Source organism: Caenorhabditis briggsae (assembly GCF_000004555.2).
Source record: "Caenorhabditis briggsae complete genome, chrI, whole genome shotgun sequence".
NCBI classification, from domain to species: Eukaryota; Metazoa; Nematoda; class Chromadorea; order Rhabditida; family Rhabditidae; genus Caenorhabditis; species Caenorhabditis briggsae.
This window is the reverse complement of record NC_013489.2, coordinates 4639524-4660597: the sequence shown is the minus strand read 5'-3', so window position 1 is coordinate 4660597 and position 21074 is coordinate 4639524. Positions and strand designations below refer to the sequence as shown.

The window sequence follows — 21074 nt, the reverse complement described above, 5'->3', positions numbered from 1 at the left end:
CGCGCAGTGAGAAGCCTAGGCCAGCGTGGCGGGACGCTTTTTGAACGTTTTTTACGTGCCGTAGATAAAAACGGAAAAGATTGCTATACAAAAACGGCGTCCCATCATCGTGGCCTAGGTTTCTCACTGCGCGGGAATTCAAATCCTCGTCCCTACTCGCCGCCTTTTTTTGAAACGGCGTTTTCAGGGTATTCTGATTTTCTCTGAATTTTTCCGAATTATTTTAGGAAATCACATAACTTTTTGAACATTTCAATGCAGAAAAAAGCAAATAGAAAACGTTATAAATTCACTTGGGAATTATTAGTCAGGTAAGAAATAATTGAATGAAAAACTTCTGATCTTTGAAGTGTGTCTCCAGATTTTGGTTAGCTACTCATTTTGCAAATATTAGGACTTGAAGAAATTTATTCTTAAGAAAAATTACTGGAGAGTACTTTGGATTCTTTCGAAAACACTTTTTTGAAATCTTGAAAGATTTAGAAAAAATACGAAATTTTCCAAATTTTGAAAACCATAATCTTGAAACATGCGGTGGTGTTTTGATTCTCTCAAAATTTGCCCCTTCTCATCCAACACTCTTCAACTCCACGTGTTCTCAGTGCTTCATTCTTTGTCATCTCACTATCAGATGCTGAATTCGACTAATAAAAAAAAAGTTCATTCATCCCATCTGTCACTAGAATTGCCATCACCGACTCGGATAGAATAAAAGAGACATAACAATAATAATAATAATAATACAAAAAGAATAATAAGAGAAAAGAAGATGATTCCGAAGAGCTCTCTTTTCGAAGTGCGTTTCGATGGACGTACTAATAAGCAAAACTTTTCTGCGTTTCGTCTCCCTACACACTCTTTCTGGAATCGGTGCAATTAGCACGGCGAGAAGAGGTGTGGCTTATGAATGAAGAGGATGACGGCGGGAAAAGGAAGAATATGACAAGAAGATGAGAAGTACTCGAGAGTTTGAAAACCGACGGATTAGAAGACGGAAAGCACGCGGAAAGTGGGACGAACGAAACGACGTGGCAGAAGAGGTAAACATTCAGAATGTGTATTCATAGAATGTTAAAATGAAGGTGTTGAATTTAGAAGTGCTTCTTGATTATGATCAAGAAAAAAAATTGAACTCTGAATTTGCTTAGAGAATTCAATTTGGGCATATTAGTGGTCACCAAAATGTGAACTTAAATATCATTTTGGTACAAAAAATCAGAAATCGGGAAGAGAAAAGTCGGTGGCTGTCGCCCAGGGTCCCATAACGAAAAATACCGTAACCTGAAAATATGTTTACTACTCTTTTTTTTCGTTCTCCACTATTATCGCTGTCTGAAAAAATGAAGGTTGAGACGCAGAGAAAAAATGTCTGCGTCTCCACCTAATATGTGCTATTTAGGCTTACCGCTTCGAGAAACCTACCGTATTCAGACTGCAAAAAATACTCTCTAACCTTCATTTTTTCAGACAGCAATAATATTTTTCGCCGTTGTCTGTTTTGTCCCCGGAAATGTGGGAAAATAAAACGTTTTAAAAGTTAAAAAAAGACGTTTTAAAAGTTTAAAAAAAACTAAAATCGAAATAAAAATCCGGAAAATAAAAACATATTTTTAGGTTACGGTAGTTCTCTTCCACAGCTCCGATTTTTGGTACCAGAATAATATCTTTTTTAAAATTCGTAAGAAAAACGATGAAAAGAATTTAAAACCTTCTTCTTCTGAAAAAGAAGAAGAATGATGTAAAATATATTATTATTTCGAAGGTGCAACCTAATCCGCAAATTGAATAACGTCTTCACCGTCGTCGAGCGGAAGGACGTCGCGTAAATCGGAAGTGTTGAATAACACTGAGCTCTTTTCCTCCTAGTCGCTCGGTCCCTTCTCGGTTTACCTTCGCATGTCATAGTCGCGCACTTTTCCTAATTAAATGTCTCCATCGGGGTGGCAGCGACCACCACAGCCATGCACACCAATCCGTGGGATTTATGTTTCTGAGGCGGATTGCTCTCAAGTCTATACAAATCATAAAAAGTTTTATTCAAGAGAGAGTGGAGAAGGAATTGAATGAAAGTCAGCCAACGGCAATGATTGTATCTCTTCAAAAGCACATAATCAACACAACCTTTAGGAAGAGGGTACTGGAATTGAGAGATGAAGAATTACTATATATACTGACTTGAAGGTATTTACATAATAACAAATACACAATTAAGTTACGGAGCGCGAGAAGAAGGGGGATGATAAACATAGGGATAAGTAGGAATATATCAGTTTCTTCATTGATGGCTTTAAGCCCACATTTCCTCGGTACGTCCGAACTTGTAGACACAGGAAGAAGCAAAGATAATGAAGTTGGTGAGGAAGAGAGCAACTCCTGGCCAAACAGTGTGCTCTCCTTGACGGAGAACATAGTCAGAGAACAGGATCCACGTGGCTGCAACAAGAGATGCGAAGGAGACGACGAACGCAGCCATGAGCCAGAGGCGGGCTCCTAGAATCAGTAAAGTGTTAAACGACGTTAGAACATGATTAAAATACCTTTGGTTCCGAGGAGACCTTCATGAAGGCTCTCTCCACGAACTTGACTGTTCGATATCGCATTCACCATGAACATGGCAAGAGTGCTCGAGATGGTAATAATAAAATAGACGTTGGTCCAATCTTTCGAGTCATAGACGGCGGCAGTATCAATCATAAGCCACCAGGCGATGAAGAACAGTGCTGCAGAGGCAACAGAAGCGACCGCGTTTCTGAAAAAAATCCAGAAATAGTTGAAATGATTCAAAATTAAATTAATGTCATAAATACTCACCGTCTACCCTCCAAATCAAAAGCACAGTTGCATCGAATTTGGTCGAAGCAGCCGGACATCTCTGTAAAACGATACAGTAATTAAACAGAATGAAGAAGAAGGGCAGGAGATATCGAATCGTTTAAACAAACGATTTAGATGTTACAGTCATAATAGTGATAAAATCGAACGTTGTATTTTGTATTTGACTGCAAGCAAAAATTCGAAAAAAAAACAAGAAAATATTGACAAGACATGAGCAACAGTTCGGGAAAAGGGGAAAAAGAACCGGGTGTAAAATGGAAGGTAATGAAATGAATCTAGAAAGAGCTATATACAGATGTGAAACAACAGGAAAGAAAACACAGATTTTCACACCCGATACTAGAAGTAAAATCCTGAAAAAGTTAACAGAAAAAGGAATTTGAAAAAAAAACAAGTAAAAAAATATGAAACCTAATAACGAGAAGGAAAAGAAAATGTTAGACTATTGGTGAATTTGTGAGGAGACATCATCTATCGGTTGCAGCTAGAACTACCGCAACACTTATCAAGATCCAGTTCTAACAGAAGATCATCATCATCTTGCTTTGTCTTTTTAGGCTGAAATTAAAAGATTTTTTCTAGAAAACGACAGTTTCAAGCTTACCGCTACTCCATGAATGTTCTGAGATCTCCATAATTCGGCATATAGACCATCCTGAGCTAGAAGATCAAAATGAGATCCCTTTTCAACTACTTTTCCTTCTTGAAGCACATAAATAATATCTGCGTCTACAATAGTGGCCAATCGATGAGCAATAAATAACGATGTTCTTTTCTCAACGGCTCCTTTGAGCGCTTTCATGATGTTCGCTTCGGTGATAGCATCCAATGATGACGTTGCTTCGTCATAAATAACAAATGGAGCATTCTGAAAATGATTTCAGTTGTGAAGGAACCTCCTAAAAATGCTACTCACTTTCAAAATCGCTCTTGCGATGGCGACTCTCTGTTTTTCTCCACCAGACAGCTTCAAGCCTCTCTCGCCAACTAACGTTTCGTATCCCTGGAAACAATTGTTTATTTTGTTACTCTTTCCCTGTTCTCAACTCACGTTGGGCATTCTGAGAACTGATTCATGTAAATCAGCCATCTTCGCCGCTTGAATAACCTCTTCCTTGGATGCTGATGGTCTACCGTATGCCAAATTATAGTAAATGGTGTCATGGAAAAGTACAGAATCCTGTGGAACGATACTGATGCTTTGACGGAGTGAATCTAGAGTCAAACTACGCGTTTCCTCTCCGTTAATTTTGACTGTTCCAGACTCTGTGTCGTAAAGACGGTAGAGAAGACGGACGATAGTTGATTTTCCAGAACCACTTCCTCCGACAATTGCCACTTTCTTGCCAGCTGGAATTTCCAAATTCAATCCTTGAAGAATTGGTTTCTCGGGAAGATATCCAAAATGCACATCTTCGAAATTCAAAGTGATGTGGTTCCCTGTGATTTCCAATTTCTTCGCATCAGAAACTTCGACAATCTTTGGTTTCAACGTTAGCAAAGAGAACATCTGATTCATGTCTACAAGACCCTGACGCACTTCGCGATAGACGGATCCCAGGAAGTTCAATGGGATCGAGAGCTGGAAGAGAAGCGTGTTGGCTAGAATGAGATCTCCAATGGTGAAGTCTCCAGCAGCAATACGATTTCCCGCCATGCACATAACTCCAATCAGAGCTCCGGAAAAAATGGCATTTTGTGTGAAATTGAGAAGAGCCAGAGATGAAGTTGTCTTCAACGACGCGCCTTCATACTTTTTCAAGAAATGATCGTATCTATCAGCTTCGAATTTTTCGTTGTTGAAATATTTAACTGTTTCGTAGTTGATCAAAGAATCGATGGCTTTGTTTCCAGCGTCATTATCTGCTTGATTCATCTGATGACGGAACTTGGTTCTCCATCTTGTAATTCCCAACGTAGCTACTCCGTACATTCCGATGCTTCCCATTGTCATGTATGCAAATTCAGCTCCAAGTGTTCCTGTGAATAGAGCTGAAACCATTCCAATCTCCACAGCGGTAGGGATGAGATTGAAGATTAAGGATGAGAGAACGAAGCTCATTCCTCTTGTTCCTCTGTCAATGGCTTTTGAAAGTGCTCCAGTTTGTCTGTTGAGATGGAAAGACAGATCCAGAGAATGCAGATGAAGGAAAATTGATCTGGAGATGCTCCTGACAGAATTTTGGGCAACTTTGGCAAATACTGCATTTCTTAGCTCGTTGAATGCGGCGGAAGTAGCACGAGCCAAACCATCTGAAAATTTGAGTTTCTGATGCGTTGATTTTTAAGCTGACACCTACAGGCGATACATGTGGCGATTCCAGCGGTGAAAATTGTTTGTGAAGCTGTTCCAGCAAAAGTTAGCTTCAGAAATTCGGGAGCCTTTCCGTTATAATAGTTTACGACATCTCGAAGCAGAAATGGAACGGAGACGTTGGCCAATTTCGCTGCTACTAAGAGGGAGAGGGCAACTAAAACTCTTCTTTTGATTTCTGGTTTATCCTTGGGCCACACATATTTGAGCAGTCTCTGCACTAATTGGTATCCTGTTAACTGCCCACTTGCCTGAAAAATCAAAAATCTGATTCCCATTTGTTCGAAAACGCCACCACAGTATCCCAGACGTAAATGGGAAGCGGTAAGAATCAAAAGAAAAGAGTCTGGGAATTCCCAAAGACAACTCAGGCTGAGGCTTTGCATAAAAGGAGCCCTCAGCATACAATCCTCATCAGTTTCATCTCTTTCTTTTTTCTTCCTATCTTCCTTACCTGCAAAGGCACTTGACTGCTGGCGCCAGGGTGAAAGCATGTCCTCGTGAAAACTTGCACTATTGATCGTTTCTGAAATAAATTAATAGTTTACAGACCATGTCGCCAACGTTTGCTCTTTTCATTCTTGGACTCGCTGCTTCTACTGTGAGCGCTGTCAAAATCGGAGACGACTGCGACCTCGGAAACCGTCGCCGTATCGGCAAAGGAAGCTACTATGAGGAGTGCGTGAGCAAGTTCGAAACCGCGGGATGTTTCGCAAGCTGGGAACAGGATGCTCAGGCTCAATTCGTTAAGCACGGAGAGACTATTGACCGCATGTACAAGAACAACGCTGTCGGATTCCGTTACAAGTGTGAAATGAGCAACGGATACATCTCGTTCGCACCAATCGGATGTGTGCTCAACAAAAAGGATGGTCTTGCACTTCTTGAGCTCAACGCCAGCGGTCAACTCGACAACGGACAAAACGTCAAGTGCAAGCAGAACAACGAAGGAGAATTTAGTTTCGAATTCGGATCCGAAGCCCCACAACAGAACAACTAATTTATTGTTTTTAATTGATTACAAATAAATTTTTTCTGAGCATTTAAATATTTTCTTCTATTTTCAAAACTGTGTAAAACTCACATTTTTACTGAGGATTTGTGGGGCATTCTTGATAAGAGTTGGTTTTTTAGTCAAGGTTGAGAAGTTGCGATAAAGTCCCTGAAGATATAGTTTAAATGGAAATCGTGAGATATTTTCCAGTTACCTGTGACTTCCAAGTGCTTGACGAGTTTCTTAAACTAGATATTAACCGTAACTGTAACATTATCGATCTCTGAAAACAGGATTTTAGACGAAGCTTCAAGAGAGTAAAAATCGATGACTGAAGTTTCCGAGTAATTATCAACGTTCAAAAAACACCTAAATATCTCGATAGTGATTTAGAAAGGAGGAGCACTTTTTTGAGCAAAAGCAGAGGATGAAAATTAAGTGATTTTCAGATGAAAATCCACCGAGAAGCTGTTTTCGTCAGCTGATTCTGAAAATATTTCGGTAAAAGTACGGTGCGTAAGCGTACGCAAACACTCTCACGCACAGATGCAGACAGATAGAAAATCCCAATTTTTTAATTATATCGTTCAACACTCCATATTCTTGTATAGTTTTTGCCATTATTGACCTCATAACATTTTTCTTCAAACTCGGTCCGTTAAATGACAATACAATTTTGCAATTCAAATAAGACCCTATCAGTAACACAATTAAACGAAAAATAGGAAACTGACAAACTAATACAATTTTTCTTAACTCTTTTCATTTATTAAAATATAACTAATCGAGTTATTCAGATATGCGTCCACTTTCTTTGAAAGGCCATGAACGTGCTTTGACAAGGGTCCGCTTCAATCGCGAAGGAGACTTGACTTTCTCGTGCGCCAAAGATAAGAAACCATGCGTTTGGTACACCGAAAACGGAGAGAGAATTGGTAGGAATTGCTTTTCTTTCGATAAAACGAACTGAATATTCCTACAGGAAGCTATGATGGGCACAACGGAGCTGTCTGGGACATCGATGTCTCGTGGGATACTTCAAAATGTGTTACCGCATCTGGAGATCTCACTGTGAAGGTAAACATTTCGTTAATTCCGACACATTGTGGATATATTTTGTTTCAGATTTGGGATGCAGAACTAGGATCCTGTATCTACACCATTAATCACCAGACGCCAATGAAATCATGTGGATTCTCCTACTCAGGTATATACAGAAATAACATATATTGTTAAAAATCTATTGGTTTCAGGAAATTTGGTGTGCTACACTACCCAAAAAATGACCAAAAATCTCTCCACCGTTCAAGTACGAGATCTTCGTGATGGAAATCAGATGGCAGAAGGAGCAGAGTCATTCTTCTCCACCCAGTTCGATGTCAATGCGACGACAGCGTTGTTCTCCCAAATGGATGACATCATCACCATTGGATTTGAGTCTGGACTTCTTCAACAATACGATTTGAGAAACCCTGATTCCCCAATTAACACAAACGAAGTTGTCCATCGTGTGAGTTTAAGCTTCTCATGATCATCAAATATGTTCTTCAATTTAGTACAGCATCCAAGACCTCCAACTTTCCCCAAGGGGCGATTTCCTTATCTCCGCTTCTCGTGACAAGACTGCTGCTCTCCTCGACGTGAATGACTTGAAAAAACTGAAACAATACAAATCCGAACGTCCTGTGAATTCTGCATGTATTGCACCAAATCGGGATCACATTTGTCTTGGAGGAGGAGAAGATGCTATGCAAGTTACACAGACGGCTGTTTCCGCTGGACACTTCGAAGCTAAAATCTATCACATGGTTTTCGAAGAGGAGTTCGCTAGATTCAAGGGACATTTCGGACCAATCAACACGATGGCGTGGCACCCATCTGGAAGTATCATTGCTACTGGAGGAGAAGACGGTATTTTTCAATCCCACACTCAACAGCTAATGCTAAGTTTTTCAGGTTACGTAAGAATTCAAGAGTTTGACGAGGACTACCTCGGATTCACATACGACTTCTAATTTCTACTGAATCCCCGTTTTTGAGCGGAAACTAAATATATTTTGTTTAGGTTTTCGTTCTTCTCACATCCCTTTCTTTTCTGTTGAAGTCGCTTATTTTTAAAGATCACAAAGATGGTTTTTGGTTTATTGAGAAGGGTCTTTTTCGAATCTGTAGGTCTATAAAGTACGCGGCGTCCTCTTTGAATCCAATTCGTTTTTCTAATTTTTTTACTCGGATCGTTTTTCTAAATTATGTGTTTCTGGGTCTTCACTTTTTTCGGTGGCATCCCAAAATCGTTTGTTGTTGATTAGGGATGTTCTGAAACATAGGCGATTCATAACTAGCAAAAACATTTTCTACCCATGAATCACCTTATATCTGAATATCCTTTCTCCTTTCATTTCATTTATAATAAATCTTATCAACTTCAATTGCATTTTTTTAAATGTTTTTCGTTAATTGTTAATTTTTTAACTCAATTATTCATATTTGACCAACATTTTTGAACAGAATCTCTAAGGACTTTGATTTAAGCGATGCCTCACACAAATAAAAAAGTCAACAATCAGCAATGGAAAGGTGGCAACGGTAAAAGAAAAAGGAAGTTCGACGGAGAACAAGATGCCAGTGTGATGAAAGTTCTGAAAGAAAAAAGACTGCAGAAAAAACGAAAGCAAGATTTGAAAGGACAGGAGGAGAAAATGCTCGAAGAGGTTGAAAACAAGTATCAGGAAATGCTCAAGGTTCGAAATTATTGAAAATTTTAGATCGCAATTTATTTTTTCAGAAAAGTTCTCGTACGTTTCTTCGCTTTGAAGATTTCCCACTGTCATGGAGAACTCTCGAAGGCCTCAAAGAAAATGAATATGTGAAGCCCACTGAAATTCAAAGAGACACTATTGCTCATTCTCTCACTGGAGCTGATGTGGTTGGAGCAGCAAAAACAGGAAGTGGAAAAACATTGGCTCTTGTCATTCCTATTTTAGAAGCTCTTTGGCGGGTCAAATGGTCTCCCGAGTATGGTCTTGGTGCTCTCGTCATTTCCCCGACTCGTGAGCTTGCACTTCAAACATTCAGTACAATTAATGCTGTTGGAAAACATCATGGATTCTCATGTGGACTGGTGATTGGAGGAAGTGAAGTAGCGTTTGAAAGAAACCGAATCAGTGGCATCAACATTATTGTTTGCACTCCTGGTAGACTCCTACAACATATGGATGAAAACGAACAGATGAACTGTGACTCGTTGCAAATTCTCGTATTGGATGAAGCCGACCGAATGCTCGATATGGGTTTCTCGAAACAGTTGAACTCAATCATCAACAACCTTCCTGCAGAAAGACAAACCCTTCTATTCTCGGCAACCCAAACCAGGAATGTGAAGGATCTTAGCAGAGTTTGTACTAATGTAAGCTGATTCCAACCCTTCAAAATCATCTGTTTTATTTTTCAGGATCCAGTATTCGTTTCTGTTCACGAGAACTCAGCCGCAGCCACTCCAGATAATTTGAAGCAGTCTTACGTTGTTGTCGAAGAAGAAATAAAAATAAATACCCTTTGGTCGTTTATCGAGGCACACAAGAAGAAGAAGTCACTAGTGTTCGTGAGTAGTTGCAAGCAAGCTCGATTCTTGACGGAAGTATTCTCTCAACTTCGACCTGGTCTTCCAGTAATGGGCTTGTGGGGAACGATGAATCAGAAGAAGCGAATCGAGACGTTCACGAAATATGACGAGAGCAAAGCTGCAGTTCTCATCGCTACAGATGTTGCTTCAAGAGGTCTCGATTTCGAACGAATTGACTGGGTCATCCAGGTTGATTGTCCAGCTCAAATCGATGATTACATTCATCGTGTCGGTAGAAGTGCAAGAATGGAGGAGTCTGGTAATTCCCTTCTAATGGTAACCTCGTCTCAAGAAGAAGCTATGATTTCCAAACTGGCTAAACACTCGATTCCTATCGAAGAATTGAAAATCCATCCAGATGCGATGACTGATGTCCGATTGAAACTTCGTGCTATTCTTGCGGAATCACAAGAACTGAAAGAATATGCACAGAAAAGTATTGTCGCTTATCTTCGATCGATTTATACCATGAAAGATAAAAAGATCTTCAATGTGAACACCATTGATGCTGCTGCTCTCGCCGATTCATTTGGTCTTGTATCTGTGCCAAGAATACGGTTCCTCGACAAGAATAAGAATGACAAGAAGAAAACAAAAACGACAACAATTAAAGCTGCTGATGATAATTGTGACGAAAGTGAAGACGAAGAAGAGCAGAAACCTTCAAAAGATCATTCTCTTGTTGGCAAGTTTGCGATTGATGAGGAAGATGAAGATCTGTTCACAGTGAAGAAATCCAAAGATGGCACAGAAGATCAGCCCAAGGAGGAATTTAAAGTAGAAGAAGAGGAGGAAGTGGCGGAGAAGATCACTTTGAAAAAGAACAAACCACTCAAGAAGGCGTTGACTAAAGTCGGAGCTGCAAAGAAGATTCTCAACAAGAACCTTCGAGTCAACACGAAGAAGACGTTCGAGGAGGATGATGATGCGAAGGTTGAAGGACCGTCGACCATGACATCATACGGTTTAGATATTGAAAAAGCGAAGCAGGACATGAAGAGCGTTGACAAAGAGGATCGTCGTAGATTCAAAGAGCTTCGTGAACAGAGGCGTCAAGAGAAGTTGGCAAAGAAGAATAAGAAGTCAGAGGTGTTTGAAATGGAAGCGGAAGAAACTGATGATGAACCTGATATTTCTTGGCTTCCGGATCCAGATGCTGTTCGGACAAAATATGAGGAGAGTGATGACAACTACGAGTCAATGGATGCATCGTTGCTGGAAAAACAAGCATTGGCGATGCTCGGAAGAAACTGAATTCGTTGTTGATTTTTATTATTTGTTACTGTTAATCATTGTTGTTAGTAAAAAAGTTTTCAAAGTTAAAAAAATCTTCGTTCTGTTTTGTTTCAATTTTTGTGTTATTTAAGCACGAATTTTATCTGTCATCTCATATTTTCTTCGAATTGTTACCATTAACTTCATTCATTCAGAATGGCTCAACCGTATCTTCCAGCTGAGAAATTTCTCTCCAGAAAGCAGGATACGATATTGCTTGACGAGGATGTGGTTTACTGGAAACGAATGCAACAACTCACCGTATTCCAAGAGCCCTCAGTTGTTAGCTCAGTTCGTATTTCACCCAAAAAACCGTTCCACGTGGCAACGACCAGCAGCGTTCGGTTGACACTCTATGACACAGTGGTTTGTGAGCCACTCAATTTGTTCAGTAGATTCAAGAAAGGTGTATGCTCAATTGATTTTCGTCATGACGGAAGACTGCTGGGTAATAGACTGTGGTCAGTATTGAGACTTCATTTTCACTTTTGCAGCCATTGGAGGAGATGAAGGAAAAGTAAGGATTTTCGATGTAGAGAAGACAACTGGATCTAGCAAAGTTGCACTTCGCGTCATGCAAGCATCTCAATCAACAGTCAAAAGTGTACACTTCTCACCACGCGGTGACACGATCTTCTCGCTAGCCGACGATGGAAAAATAAAGCAATACCGAGTAGCTGACACTGCTTACGGAGTGAACGCAGTTCCATTGATCGAAATTCAAGCACACGACGACGCAATAAGATGTGGAGCGGTGTCGTCTCTAAATGACCATATTGTATTAACAGGGGGTTATGATCATAAAGTGAGGCTATGGGATATTCGAAGCAAAGAAAAAACTATGGAGTTGAACTGTGAGCACCCAGTGGAGTCAGTTCTATTCCTCCCAGGAGAACAACTTATTGCCACTGCTGCTGGGCCTATTGTTAAGTTAGTTTTCCGGTAATAAATTGCTTCAAGGTCATTTGCTTTTCAGAATATGGGATACCACAACTGGAAGACCACTAACTGTTCTTCAAGCTCATTACAAAACAGTTACTTCTCTTCGTCTTGCCACAAACTCGACATGTCTTCTGACCGCTGGAATTGACAGAAGAGTGAACGCTTTCCGAACTACCAACTACTCCCTGATTCATTCATGGTCAATGCCATCTCCAGTCCTCGATATTGATGTCTCCAGAGACGATCAGACAATGGCCGTCGGAATGGGAAATCTTTTGGCACTCTATAGAAGAGCTGAGATCAAAAAAGAAACTACGGCGACGGCTATGATTGAAGACAAGCGATCTTTGGTTAGAACTTCAGCTCCTCCTGTCAAGTTGGCTGAAAAAGATAGAGATTCAAGAAAAGTGGAAGTTGTTGCAAAAAATGCAGATAAACTGAAGATTCCCAAAATCGATGGAATGCTTTCCAACTTCAAGCACTCTGGGGTCATTCGACTACTTTTCAGCGGTATGGGCTTTTAGAATTTCCGTAAGTATTTGTTCTAATTTTCAGGAAAGTTCCGCTCGAGTGTAGATGCAGCTGTCGTCAGTTACCTTCGAGTAATTGTTATGCGAGGAGCTATTCATAGAGCTTTGGCTGGTCAAGAAACTACTGTTCAGAAAAATCTTTTAATGTAAGCTTAGATACAGAAGCCGTATAATCGATCAATTCATTTCAGTTTCCTCAATCACCATTTGTTCAGAACAGAGTATTTCTCTATCTTGAAAGACGTCACCATTGCCTTTTTCGGTAAATTAGAATATTGAATTTTCCTATAAAAATTTTTTTCAGATGTTTATGCATCAGACAAGCTGGACAGAGATGTCTTCAAACAAGTACAACGTCTTAGAGTGACGCTCAGCCGTGAACTTGAAGTTCAGAAGATGATCTCTTCTCTGGTTGGATCCGTTGACTTGATTGTCTCTACTACCAAAATCAACATCAAATCAACAGCTGATCTAATTGAAGACAATGATGTATTCGGAGAGCCGACAATCAGAGCGAGAGACTTGGATGAACTAAAACCATCAAAAGGTGGTCCGGAGGTAGAGGAAGAACCAATGCAGACTAATTAAAGATTCTAGGATAACACATTTTGAATTATCTCTTTCGGCTCGTTCTGTTCCAATATTCGGGTACATTTTTTTGTTTTTTATTTTATCATCTCCTCTCAGTATCTTATTCTCACTTTGTTGTTGAATTCTTTCTTGTTACCCACTTTTTGTTGATTTGACTGTTTTCAATTATCATTTTAATAAATTTTTTTACACTTTCAGGTCCTGTACAAAAAGAAAAATGAATGAGGCGCCGTAAAGCGTTTCAGTAATAGATTCAATTCCTTTTGTTTTCCATTAGTTAACTGATAACAAGAAAATTATAGAGCACACAATTGTTATCTTATTAAAATTAACAACGTCAGTAGATGACACGGACCTGGAAACAAAAAAAAGAAACAAAATGAGACACCTGGCGGAGACACATCACTCGTAAGGCCATGATGTGAACTATGAATGGTGACTTTGGGTAATATGCCTTCTCCTTCCTGGGGAGATCGGTACCGAACAACAATCTCCCATAGAGAGGTCGGAGAGGCGAGAATTGAACCAGCGAGTTGTGAACGAGAAACGCCCGTGTTACCCACACGGCCACAAGGCGCATCATAGCTGTCCAGAGGAGAGGGGCTAGACATTGGTGAGGGCAAACAGCGCCCCTATTCTCAATGCAACGAGCGCGGCCAAGGAAATTCCAAAGCTGAAAAAATATGTTTCAAAACTGAATAAATTGAGGTGGGCCGTGAGAACATCGAGTGAGCTTTTTGAATGTTTCTTCGCCACGAGAAGGACGAATCGGATTAGAGCAAAGAGCCCTGGGGCAGTGTGAGCGTGCTTTCGTGCTTTCAGCCACATTCCCTCCTTTTTAATTTGTCTTCTCGATTTGCGTGCATAAAATATTAATCAATGTTCGAGTAGATAGTTTTATGTCGTTATTTAATAATTCGATAGCTGCGACACAGTTTCATTCGATTTTCAGCGAATCAGCGCTCATTAAGTCATGCTGCGGGTTTCAGAAACTCCGCTCACTTCGTCGTCTCTACTTTTATTTTCTGACTTTTTTAGTGGAAAATCACAGAAAAATCGGCAAAAATCAGTAAAAAACTAGAAAATTTTTTTTCTTGAAAATATAAATATTTTTGATTACTGTAGTTGCCGTTGTGGGACCTTCGGCCACGACCACCCGTGTTTTTGTTCCACAGCTCCGATTTTTGTATCAGTATAATATTCTCAATTTTCGCTTCTGAATCTCATGATTGTTCTCAATTTCCATTTCGTTCCAATTAATCAGAGCTATGACGACAAGTTTCGATATCCATGAAAAGGTGCTGATTGGTTTTCGACTCGGGCAAAAGTTTCCAGAAAACTGGTTAAACCAAGGTTTTTAATATTTACTATTTCTTTTTCACACAAGAGTTATTCAAATGTTGCCAGCTCTTTGTGAAGCTTGATCATTTTCTACCCGGAAATATTCTTTTCATACTGGTTTTTGATTATCAAGTATATATTTTTTTTAATTCAGCATATTTTTAGGAAACTATATTATTCCAGCGAAAAAAAAATCGGAGCTGAAAAAAACCTGAAAACCTTCAAACAAGTCGAAAATAAAATATGTCAAAATCTGAAAAATTGTCGGAAAACGGACAAAAAACGAAATAAGAAAATGTAAATACTTTTAGGTTACTGTAGTAATTGTTGTTGTGATACCTCCGACATTCCGCAACTCCGTTTTTTTATCAGACTAATATGCTTCCTGTTCTGTCAGATTCCGTTCAAGACCTGAAAAGAAGAAAGAAGAAGAAGAAAGAAGAAGAAGAAGACGAACGTGGAAGTGAAAGAACGCATTAGAACATGAAATCATCAATTTCCGGTTGATTATGCGTCCATCCCATTTCTTTTCTCTACTTTTTTGCACGAAGAACTCTTCAGAATTATTAAGTGCATCACCATTTTGTTGCGCTCCTCGTCCATCGATTCCTTCATATTCTACTGATTCTGAAAACCTTTTGAACTCATGCAACCCTCTTCCCCCTCATTGCTCATTTCTTTTCCTAGAAGCCGATAAATCGTCCTATTTGTTATTTGGAGTAAGTAACTCAAAAGTGTTACATTTAACTCCACCTCATCATTCACTGTCCTTTCTTTGTCATTTTTTCCCAACACTTCTTCTTATCTTTCGTTCTTTTTTCTGGCGTCCCTTTTCGTTTTTTTGCTGTTACTTTTTTTGCCCTTTTTCCCGGCTGCACCCGTCCATCAAATAACTCGCCTTTTGAGAGAGGGCGATAGGCTTTACCTCCCAAATAATACATTAACGAAACATTCGACTTTTCTCTCTTTTTGCCGTCCGTTTGACATCTCATTCCATGTTCTTCTTCTTCCTCGTTTTTCTGGAAACAGTTGTGTGTGTGTTCGAGGGAAAATTGAGAAGAAGACACCCGTCTCTTGTGGCAATATTGCGATGAAGGCTTTGTTTTCTGTGTGACCAGTGTAATAACAACTTTAGCACTTCTTCTCAACTTTCCTGATAACCTGCATTTTTGAGTTTTGAACTTTTGAAATCCAGGGAAATTCTTGGGATGATTCGATGTGAGTTACGGTAACAGGAAATCTTTCTCATGCTAAAGAATTTATTACGGTAGTCAGGAGCATGAGAATAAAAAAACCACATAAATTTAGTATAGCTCTCGGACTTTCTAGATACCGTAATCCAAGAAGAAAAGTTTATCTCGATCAGTATGACTGATAGTATGGCTGATAGGGAAGTAGGCAAGTTGGATATGGCTAAGGAGCAGAGCTGTGGGGATTCCGGATTCCGCGAAAAATATATTTATTCCGAATTCTGGATTCCGTTTTCCGGCTTCCGTGCTTTCCAATGAATAAAATGTTGTCTAGATTCCATATTTCGAGAAAATTATTTTATTCCTGATTCCGTATTCTAGATTCCGTTTCTCGAAAAAACATTCCGCACATCTCTGCAACTCTGGCGAAATTGAATAAATTTAAGGTTTTTAAAAGGAAGCTCTTCCAGTAACAAACAATTATCCTTTAAATCTGAATTCCCATATTCCCAAAGCAACAGAAGTATTAGAATTTATATCTATAAATATGTATTTCGAACGAAAATATTAAACAAGTTCAAATCGCGAGAGATTTAAAATGCATACACAATCAACGTTCACACATTCACCTGAACATCCATTTGGGATCCATAAATAAGTTGTCACACACTTGGAACTAACATTCTTACAACTGAAAACATGCGTAGAATATGCAGATTCACATCGTAATACGGTGTTCTCTTCTTATTTAACTTATCTCCTCTAAATCCATTCTGATACTTCTATATTAGTACGTCACTCAGAAAGTATCTCTTTTTCTTCTTATTCTACTTATTTCCATTTTCATGTTCGACCTAATTTTGGAGAGAGAGAGAGAGAGAGAGAGAGAGAGAGAGAGAGAGAGAGAGAGAGAGAGAGAGAGAGAGAGAGAGAGAGAGAGAGAGACGATCTTTGCCCACAAAAGAATTCTCCTTTGAAATTGCCAAATTATTTTCTTGTTCGCTGTTCTTATGGGAGCACCAACCGCCGATCTAAGTCATGAAAAAGCGACAAAAAGTGAAAAGGGCACAAGTGTTTTAGTGGTCCATAAAGCGTTTCGACCACCGCTTTTTTTTCGGTCTTCCATCTTCTGTGTCTCTGTTTTATTTTAGACAATTTTCACTTGAGCCGAATGGAAGAATCCAATCAAATAGTGCATTCCTCTGGCAGAGCGCACTGATGCGAGAAACAGCAAAAAAAGTTGGAAAGGAGAGGAAAGAGAATGAAAACTCATGAGAGAGAAACATCTATGTTTATGTATTTGGGTCCCCCGTTTTCTATTGTTTGTCTTAATCTGAAAATTGCAAACTGTTCTTGAAAACTACGTAGGTGTAATGGTGCATTGTGGAGAACGGTGTTTTGGAGCTTGGTAGGAGATACCGTAAACACTCTATAGAAGCCTCCACGCATAAAGTGTCAACTTTGAGCTCGTATATCTCATTTACTGTAGGAGATATCAAAAAGTAGTCAACTAAGAAAATGTTTATTATAATATTCAAATTGTTTCGTTAGTTGACACATTTTTGATATCTTTCATAGGAACCGAGATACATTGCCTCAAAGTTGAAAGCTAGAGAGATCATTTAATTATAGGGTTTACGGTAGTTTTATTAAATATTATGCAATTTCTCCAGTTTCCAGAAGTCTCGGGATTGAGAAGCCTAGACAGTTTTTTTTTCAATTCCTGCACAAATTCTCTAGAAAAGTTTTTTTTTGGATATTCGCATCAGTTGATCTTGGCCGAATCAGTCGATGTTGGACATAGCTAATAAGGGGCCTTTTAAGTTGACCCTCTAATTTGCATAAACTAACTTTACAGGATGAAAGAGCATGTTTGAAACCCTATCAAACCGTTCTCAAAATCTGCTTAAGAGACCTCGAAAGTGCTGAAATTTCAGTTTCAGCACCAAAAATCACTTTTTCAGTGTCGAATGGGTCATTTTCAAACTTGATTTTCTTCACTCCTAGGAGGTTTTATTACTTGAAACTTTTTGTGTTATACTTGAAATGATTTGAAATTTCATATTTCAACATTTTTCTCAAAAAATTGTTCAAAATTGGAAACTTGGATACACCCAAAGAGTAAACAAATTTTGAAACTTTCCAAAACTTTTCTGAAAAAAAAACTTTTTTGAGGAAAATGTTAAAAATGTTAAAATATAACATTTCAAATCATTTTAAGTATAACACAAAAAGTTTAGTTTCAAGTCTCAAAACCTCCTAGGAGTGAAGAAAATCAAGTTTGAAAATGGTCCATTTTACACTGAAAAAGTGATTTTTTGGTGCTGAAAATGAAATTTCAGCACTTTCGAGGTCTCTTAAGCAGATTTTGAAAACGGTTTCATAGGTTTTCAAACATGCTCTTTCATCCTGTGAAGTTAGTTTATGCAAATTAGAGGGTCAACTTAAAAGGTTCCCTTGTAAGCTATGATAGCTTGAAAAATGGGATGACATTTCTTTGAGAAACTTAATAAATGTGATGTTAGAGTATAGAAACAAGACATCAGCACCATTATTGAATTGTTTAGTATGAAAATATAACTTCTTGCGTTTTCGAAAGATAATTCTGCTGTTCTCCATCATTTTCTGAAGCTTCCATTTCTAACCCTACGAACATCTCCTCCGAATTTTTAGTCTCCTAGTACATTCCACGAATCCCCTTTTGTTTATAACATTTTCTTCGCACCCCATTGGCCGTGATCTCCAAACTTCAATGATGATGTAAGCACACCATAACACACACTCACTCAAATATTTCTTTTTTCTTCGAAATGGACACTTCCATTCCACCCATTGTTCCCCTATAACTCTTTTCGCACCTTTGTTTAGAGAAGGCCAAAGAATCCAGCACAAAAAATCTTTTGAGAGTTGCTTTTTCTGTTTAAACTCATTGACTCAAAAAATTTAGAATTTTCCAAGAAAGTTTAAGTTTTCGAAAATCTTATTTGCATAAAGCTCATTGGTTGAGTTTGGAAACTTTGTTTATCCTGAAAAAAATTGTCGTCTTTCATCTTTCCAACTATTTTGCATCCCATTAAAAGTTTAGGTAATTTTCGTTTTCCTCATGTGAATCATCTTGAAATCCTAAGATCGAGGACATCTTCATAAATAATTCGAATTTTCGTCAGGCGGTGCCCCTTTCGAAAGTGATGCGTGCCGCTTACTTTCTTTACTTTTCTTCAACACACTTTATCGAAAAAAAACTTTCGTGTTACTCGAAATATGATATGAATATCACACCAAGAAGGCGTCATTTTTCCAGTGTGTCGAGGTCAGAAAAAATTGCAAATTTTCTTCGAAAAAGAAGAAGAAGAAGAAGAAGAGCCCCACGCGAAATTCAGAAGAAAGTAGAATAAGTAAATGATGGGACCCTGTGTTACGACTTGGTTTCTGAGCGTTTTAGGAGTGGGGGTAGGAGTCAGAAGAAGCGAAGAATCTCGAGTTTCATAACCTAAAAACGGAATTTCCGGTAGATGTCTGAGATTTAAAGGATGTTTTGTATCTATTCGAGGGGGTCTATATTTTATGGTTTCTGTATTTGAACATTTTCGGAATGGTTTCTTTCTTGTTTACCTTTTCTTTACCAGAATAAAATTTTCCGAATTTATGATTTAAAATTATTTCGAAAGTATTTTCTAATGCCTTCCTTGTACACCCGGAAAGGATTTACCCGTTGTAAATCAAAAGTCCCTCATGTGGAAATGATAGGAATTCCGAATAGATAAAAATGTTTCTGTTCATATATTTTCCATGGTCCTTTTTAGTCCGCCAACCACCGGTCAGTGACCAGTCAGCGCCTTTTCGACTGACCTTAATAAGCCGTTCAGCAAATTTTTTTTTGAGTTGGTTCGATGTGAGAAAAATTAGATTCTATCATCATTCTATAATCTACTGTATGTATCTAATATTGTTTTCTGACTGATTCCCAATCACAACTCTCAAGTCGGTGTTTTCTGAGTGGTCTCGATTGTCCGTCAACGGTCAGTCGACGGCCCGTCTGTCCTCTTTTAGCTGGCAACCAGCAGCTTTTTCAGCTTTCATTTAACAGCAGTGCCCCTTTACCTGTGCCCGATTCTGTTCTCAAAGCTCATCTGTAATTACAGATCATCTCCAGAATCATTTTTATTCAAAACGTTTTTTAACTTCCAAAAATCACTATTGAAAAAATTCCTGATTCATTCACAAGTTCATACATTTGTTTTTCTTAAAAAATCATATGAGAACGCTGAAAATATTCAGCACGATGTGTTGAATAAGTAAGAACACCTTGAGAACCTTTCCCTCTCTTCCTTCCTTCTTCGCCACGTGGCACCGTTTTTTCTGTGTTTTCAACATCTTGTGCAAATGGAGTTTTTTGAATGAAAGATTCACGAAGGTTTTCGAAAAAAAACGGATGGTTATGAATGAGGAGAAAAAGCAAAGAATATGGATGTACAAAACAACTCAATTATGGCTTCCGGTCCACACTTTTCTAGAGTCACATTTTTCGGCTCTTTTTGAAAATTACGAAAACTTTGACTAGACATAAAGTAAAAACTGACTATCAAAATCTCTGTGGATACAGGAAGTCCCGTTCTGAATCCAAGAAAAAAAGCATATCTTTACAGAGACCGGAACAAAAATTAATTATTACCGCCCGAGAAAAAAAAAGAATTGAGTGGAAGAAAAAAAACGAAATGAAAAGCAACATTTTCTCACATTTTCAATGCGTTTTTGAGTTTGTTTCTTTCACTCATTTTCTTTTTTGCTTGTTGTGAATTCCCCAAGTTGTTGTTTTTTTCATAATTCAGAGGTATCTTATCTTTCCGATTTTTTTGAATTTCGAGAATTTCGAGATCGAAAATTTGGAATATAAATTCCAAAATACACGGTCTCCCACAGAAAAGTTCCGAACTGCAAATTAATTTTTGATCTACAGAAAAAAAATTTGGCGCGATCACAAATGCAAGTCTAAAGCCGTATTTTCAAGATTTTTTATCCGAGATTTTTTAGTTTTCGGAATTTTCAGAATTTTCGATTTTCGGAACTTCAGAATTTCAGAAAACTTCAGAATTTCAGAAATACAACGCAAAAATGCGATTTTGTGCAATTTCATGAGGTTTTTGAATTATAAAAAAAGTTTTATCAGGCGCATTAAAAATTCATCCATACAAAATGAAGAATAAACGATCGCGGTTCTTTTGAAATAAAAAAAACTCCTAGAAATGTTGAAAACTGAAAGAAGAGATACATTTTTTTGTAAAAAATCTTGAAAATTGGCATTTTTTGGAATATTTTTTTCCGGAAAAGGACCATACAGGATTCTATAACCACTAATTAATTTTTTAAGAATTATTTGAATCATCTTGAATCTCCACAAAATCAGATAAAAAATCTTGAAAATACGGCTTTAGACTTGCAA

The 21074-nt window shown here is 38.4% G+C and overlaps 8 protein-coding genes across 8 annotated transcripts; 5 read left to right on the top strand and 3 right to left on the bottom strand.

The window, feature by feature from the left end:
• Positions 1-2287: 2287 nt before the first annotated feature.
• On the bottom strand, positions 2288-2870 carry CBG03988 (the record flags this gene model as incomplete). Its single annotated transcript, XM_002639354.1, has 3 exons — positions 2288-2490; positions 2538-2749; positions 2812-2870. 3 exons carry the CDS (start codon positions 2868-2870, stop codon positions 2288-2290), a joined length of 474 nt encoding a protein of 157 aa, XP_002639400.1.
• Positions 2871-3104: 234 nt separating this feature from the next.
• On the top strand, positions 3105-3243 carry CBG25249 (the record flags this gene model as incomplete). Its single annotated transcript, XM_045244273.1, has 2 exons — positions 3105-3196; positions 3231-3243. 2 exons carry the CDS (start codon positions 3105-3107, stop codon positions 3241-3243), a joined length of 105 nt encoding a protein of 34 aa, XP_045098269.1.
• Positions 3244-3306: 63 nt separating this feature from the next.
• Positions 3307-6417, bottom strand: Cbr-abtm-1 (the record flags this gene model as incomplete). Its single annotated transcript, XM_045244267.1, has 8 exons — positions 3307-3393; positions 3440-3703; positions 3752-3865; positions 3887-5088; positions 5136-5675; positions 5714-6005; positions 6234-6311; positions 6358-6417. The coding sequence occupies 8 exons, from the start codon at positions 6415-6417 to the stop codon at positions 3307-3309; spliced, it is 2637 nt and encodes an 878-aa protein (XP_045092548.1).
• On the top strand, positions 5703-6149 carry CBG03990 (the record flags this gene model as incomplete). The annotated part of the gene is made up of 1 exon (XM_002639356.1): positions 5703-6149. The coding sequence occupies one exon, from the start codon at positions 5703-5705 to the stop codon at positions 6147-6149; it is 447 nt and encodes a 148-aa protein (XP_002639402.1).
• Positions 6418-6942: 525 nt separating the features above from the next.
• Positions 6943-8158, top strand: Cbr-eif-3.I (the record flags this gene model as incomplete). The annotated part of the gene is made up of 6 exons (XM_002639357.1): positions 6943-7078; positions 7126-7220; positions 7269-7350; positions 7397-7653; positions 7700-8054; positions 8100-8158. The coding sequence occupies 6 exons, from the start codon at positions 6943-6945 to the stop codon at positions 8156-8158; spliced, it is 984 nt and encodes a 327-aa protein (XP_002639403.1).
• Positions 8159-8677: 519 nt separating this feature from the next.
• CBG03992 lies at positions 8678-11019 on the top strand (the record flags this gene model as incomplete). Its single annotated transcript, XM_002639358.1, has 3 exons — positions 8678-8884; positions 8929-9549; positions 9595-11019. The coding sequence occupies 3 exons, from the start codon at positions 8678-8680 to the stop codon at positions 11017-11019; spliced, it is 2253 nt and encodes a 750-aa protein (XP_002639404.1).
• Positions 11020-11196: 177 nt separating this feature from the next.
• CBG03993 lies at positions 11197-13100 on the top strand (the record flags this gene model as incomplete). The annotated part of the gene is made up of 6 exons (XM_002639359.1): positions 11197-11488; positions 11535-11970; positions 12017-12492; positions 12538-12658; positions 12704-12774; positions 12817-13100. The coding sequence occupies 6 exons, from the start codon at positions 11197-11199 to the stop codon at positions 13098-13100; spliced, it is 1680 nt and encodes a 559-aa protein (XP_002639405.1).
• Positions 13101-19885: 6785 nt separating this feature from the next.
• Positions 19886-20199, bottom strand: CBG25250 (the record flags this gene model as incomplete). The annotated part of the gene is made up of 2 exons (XM_045244251.1): positions 19886-19993; positions 20155-20199. The coding sequence occupies 2 exons, from the start codon at positions 20197-20199 to the stop codon at positions 19886-19888; spliced, it is 153 nt and encodes a 50-aa protein (XP_045098270.1).
• Between the last annotated feature and the right edge of the window lie 875 nt (positions 20200-21074).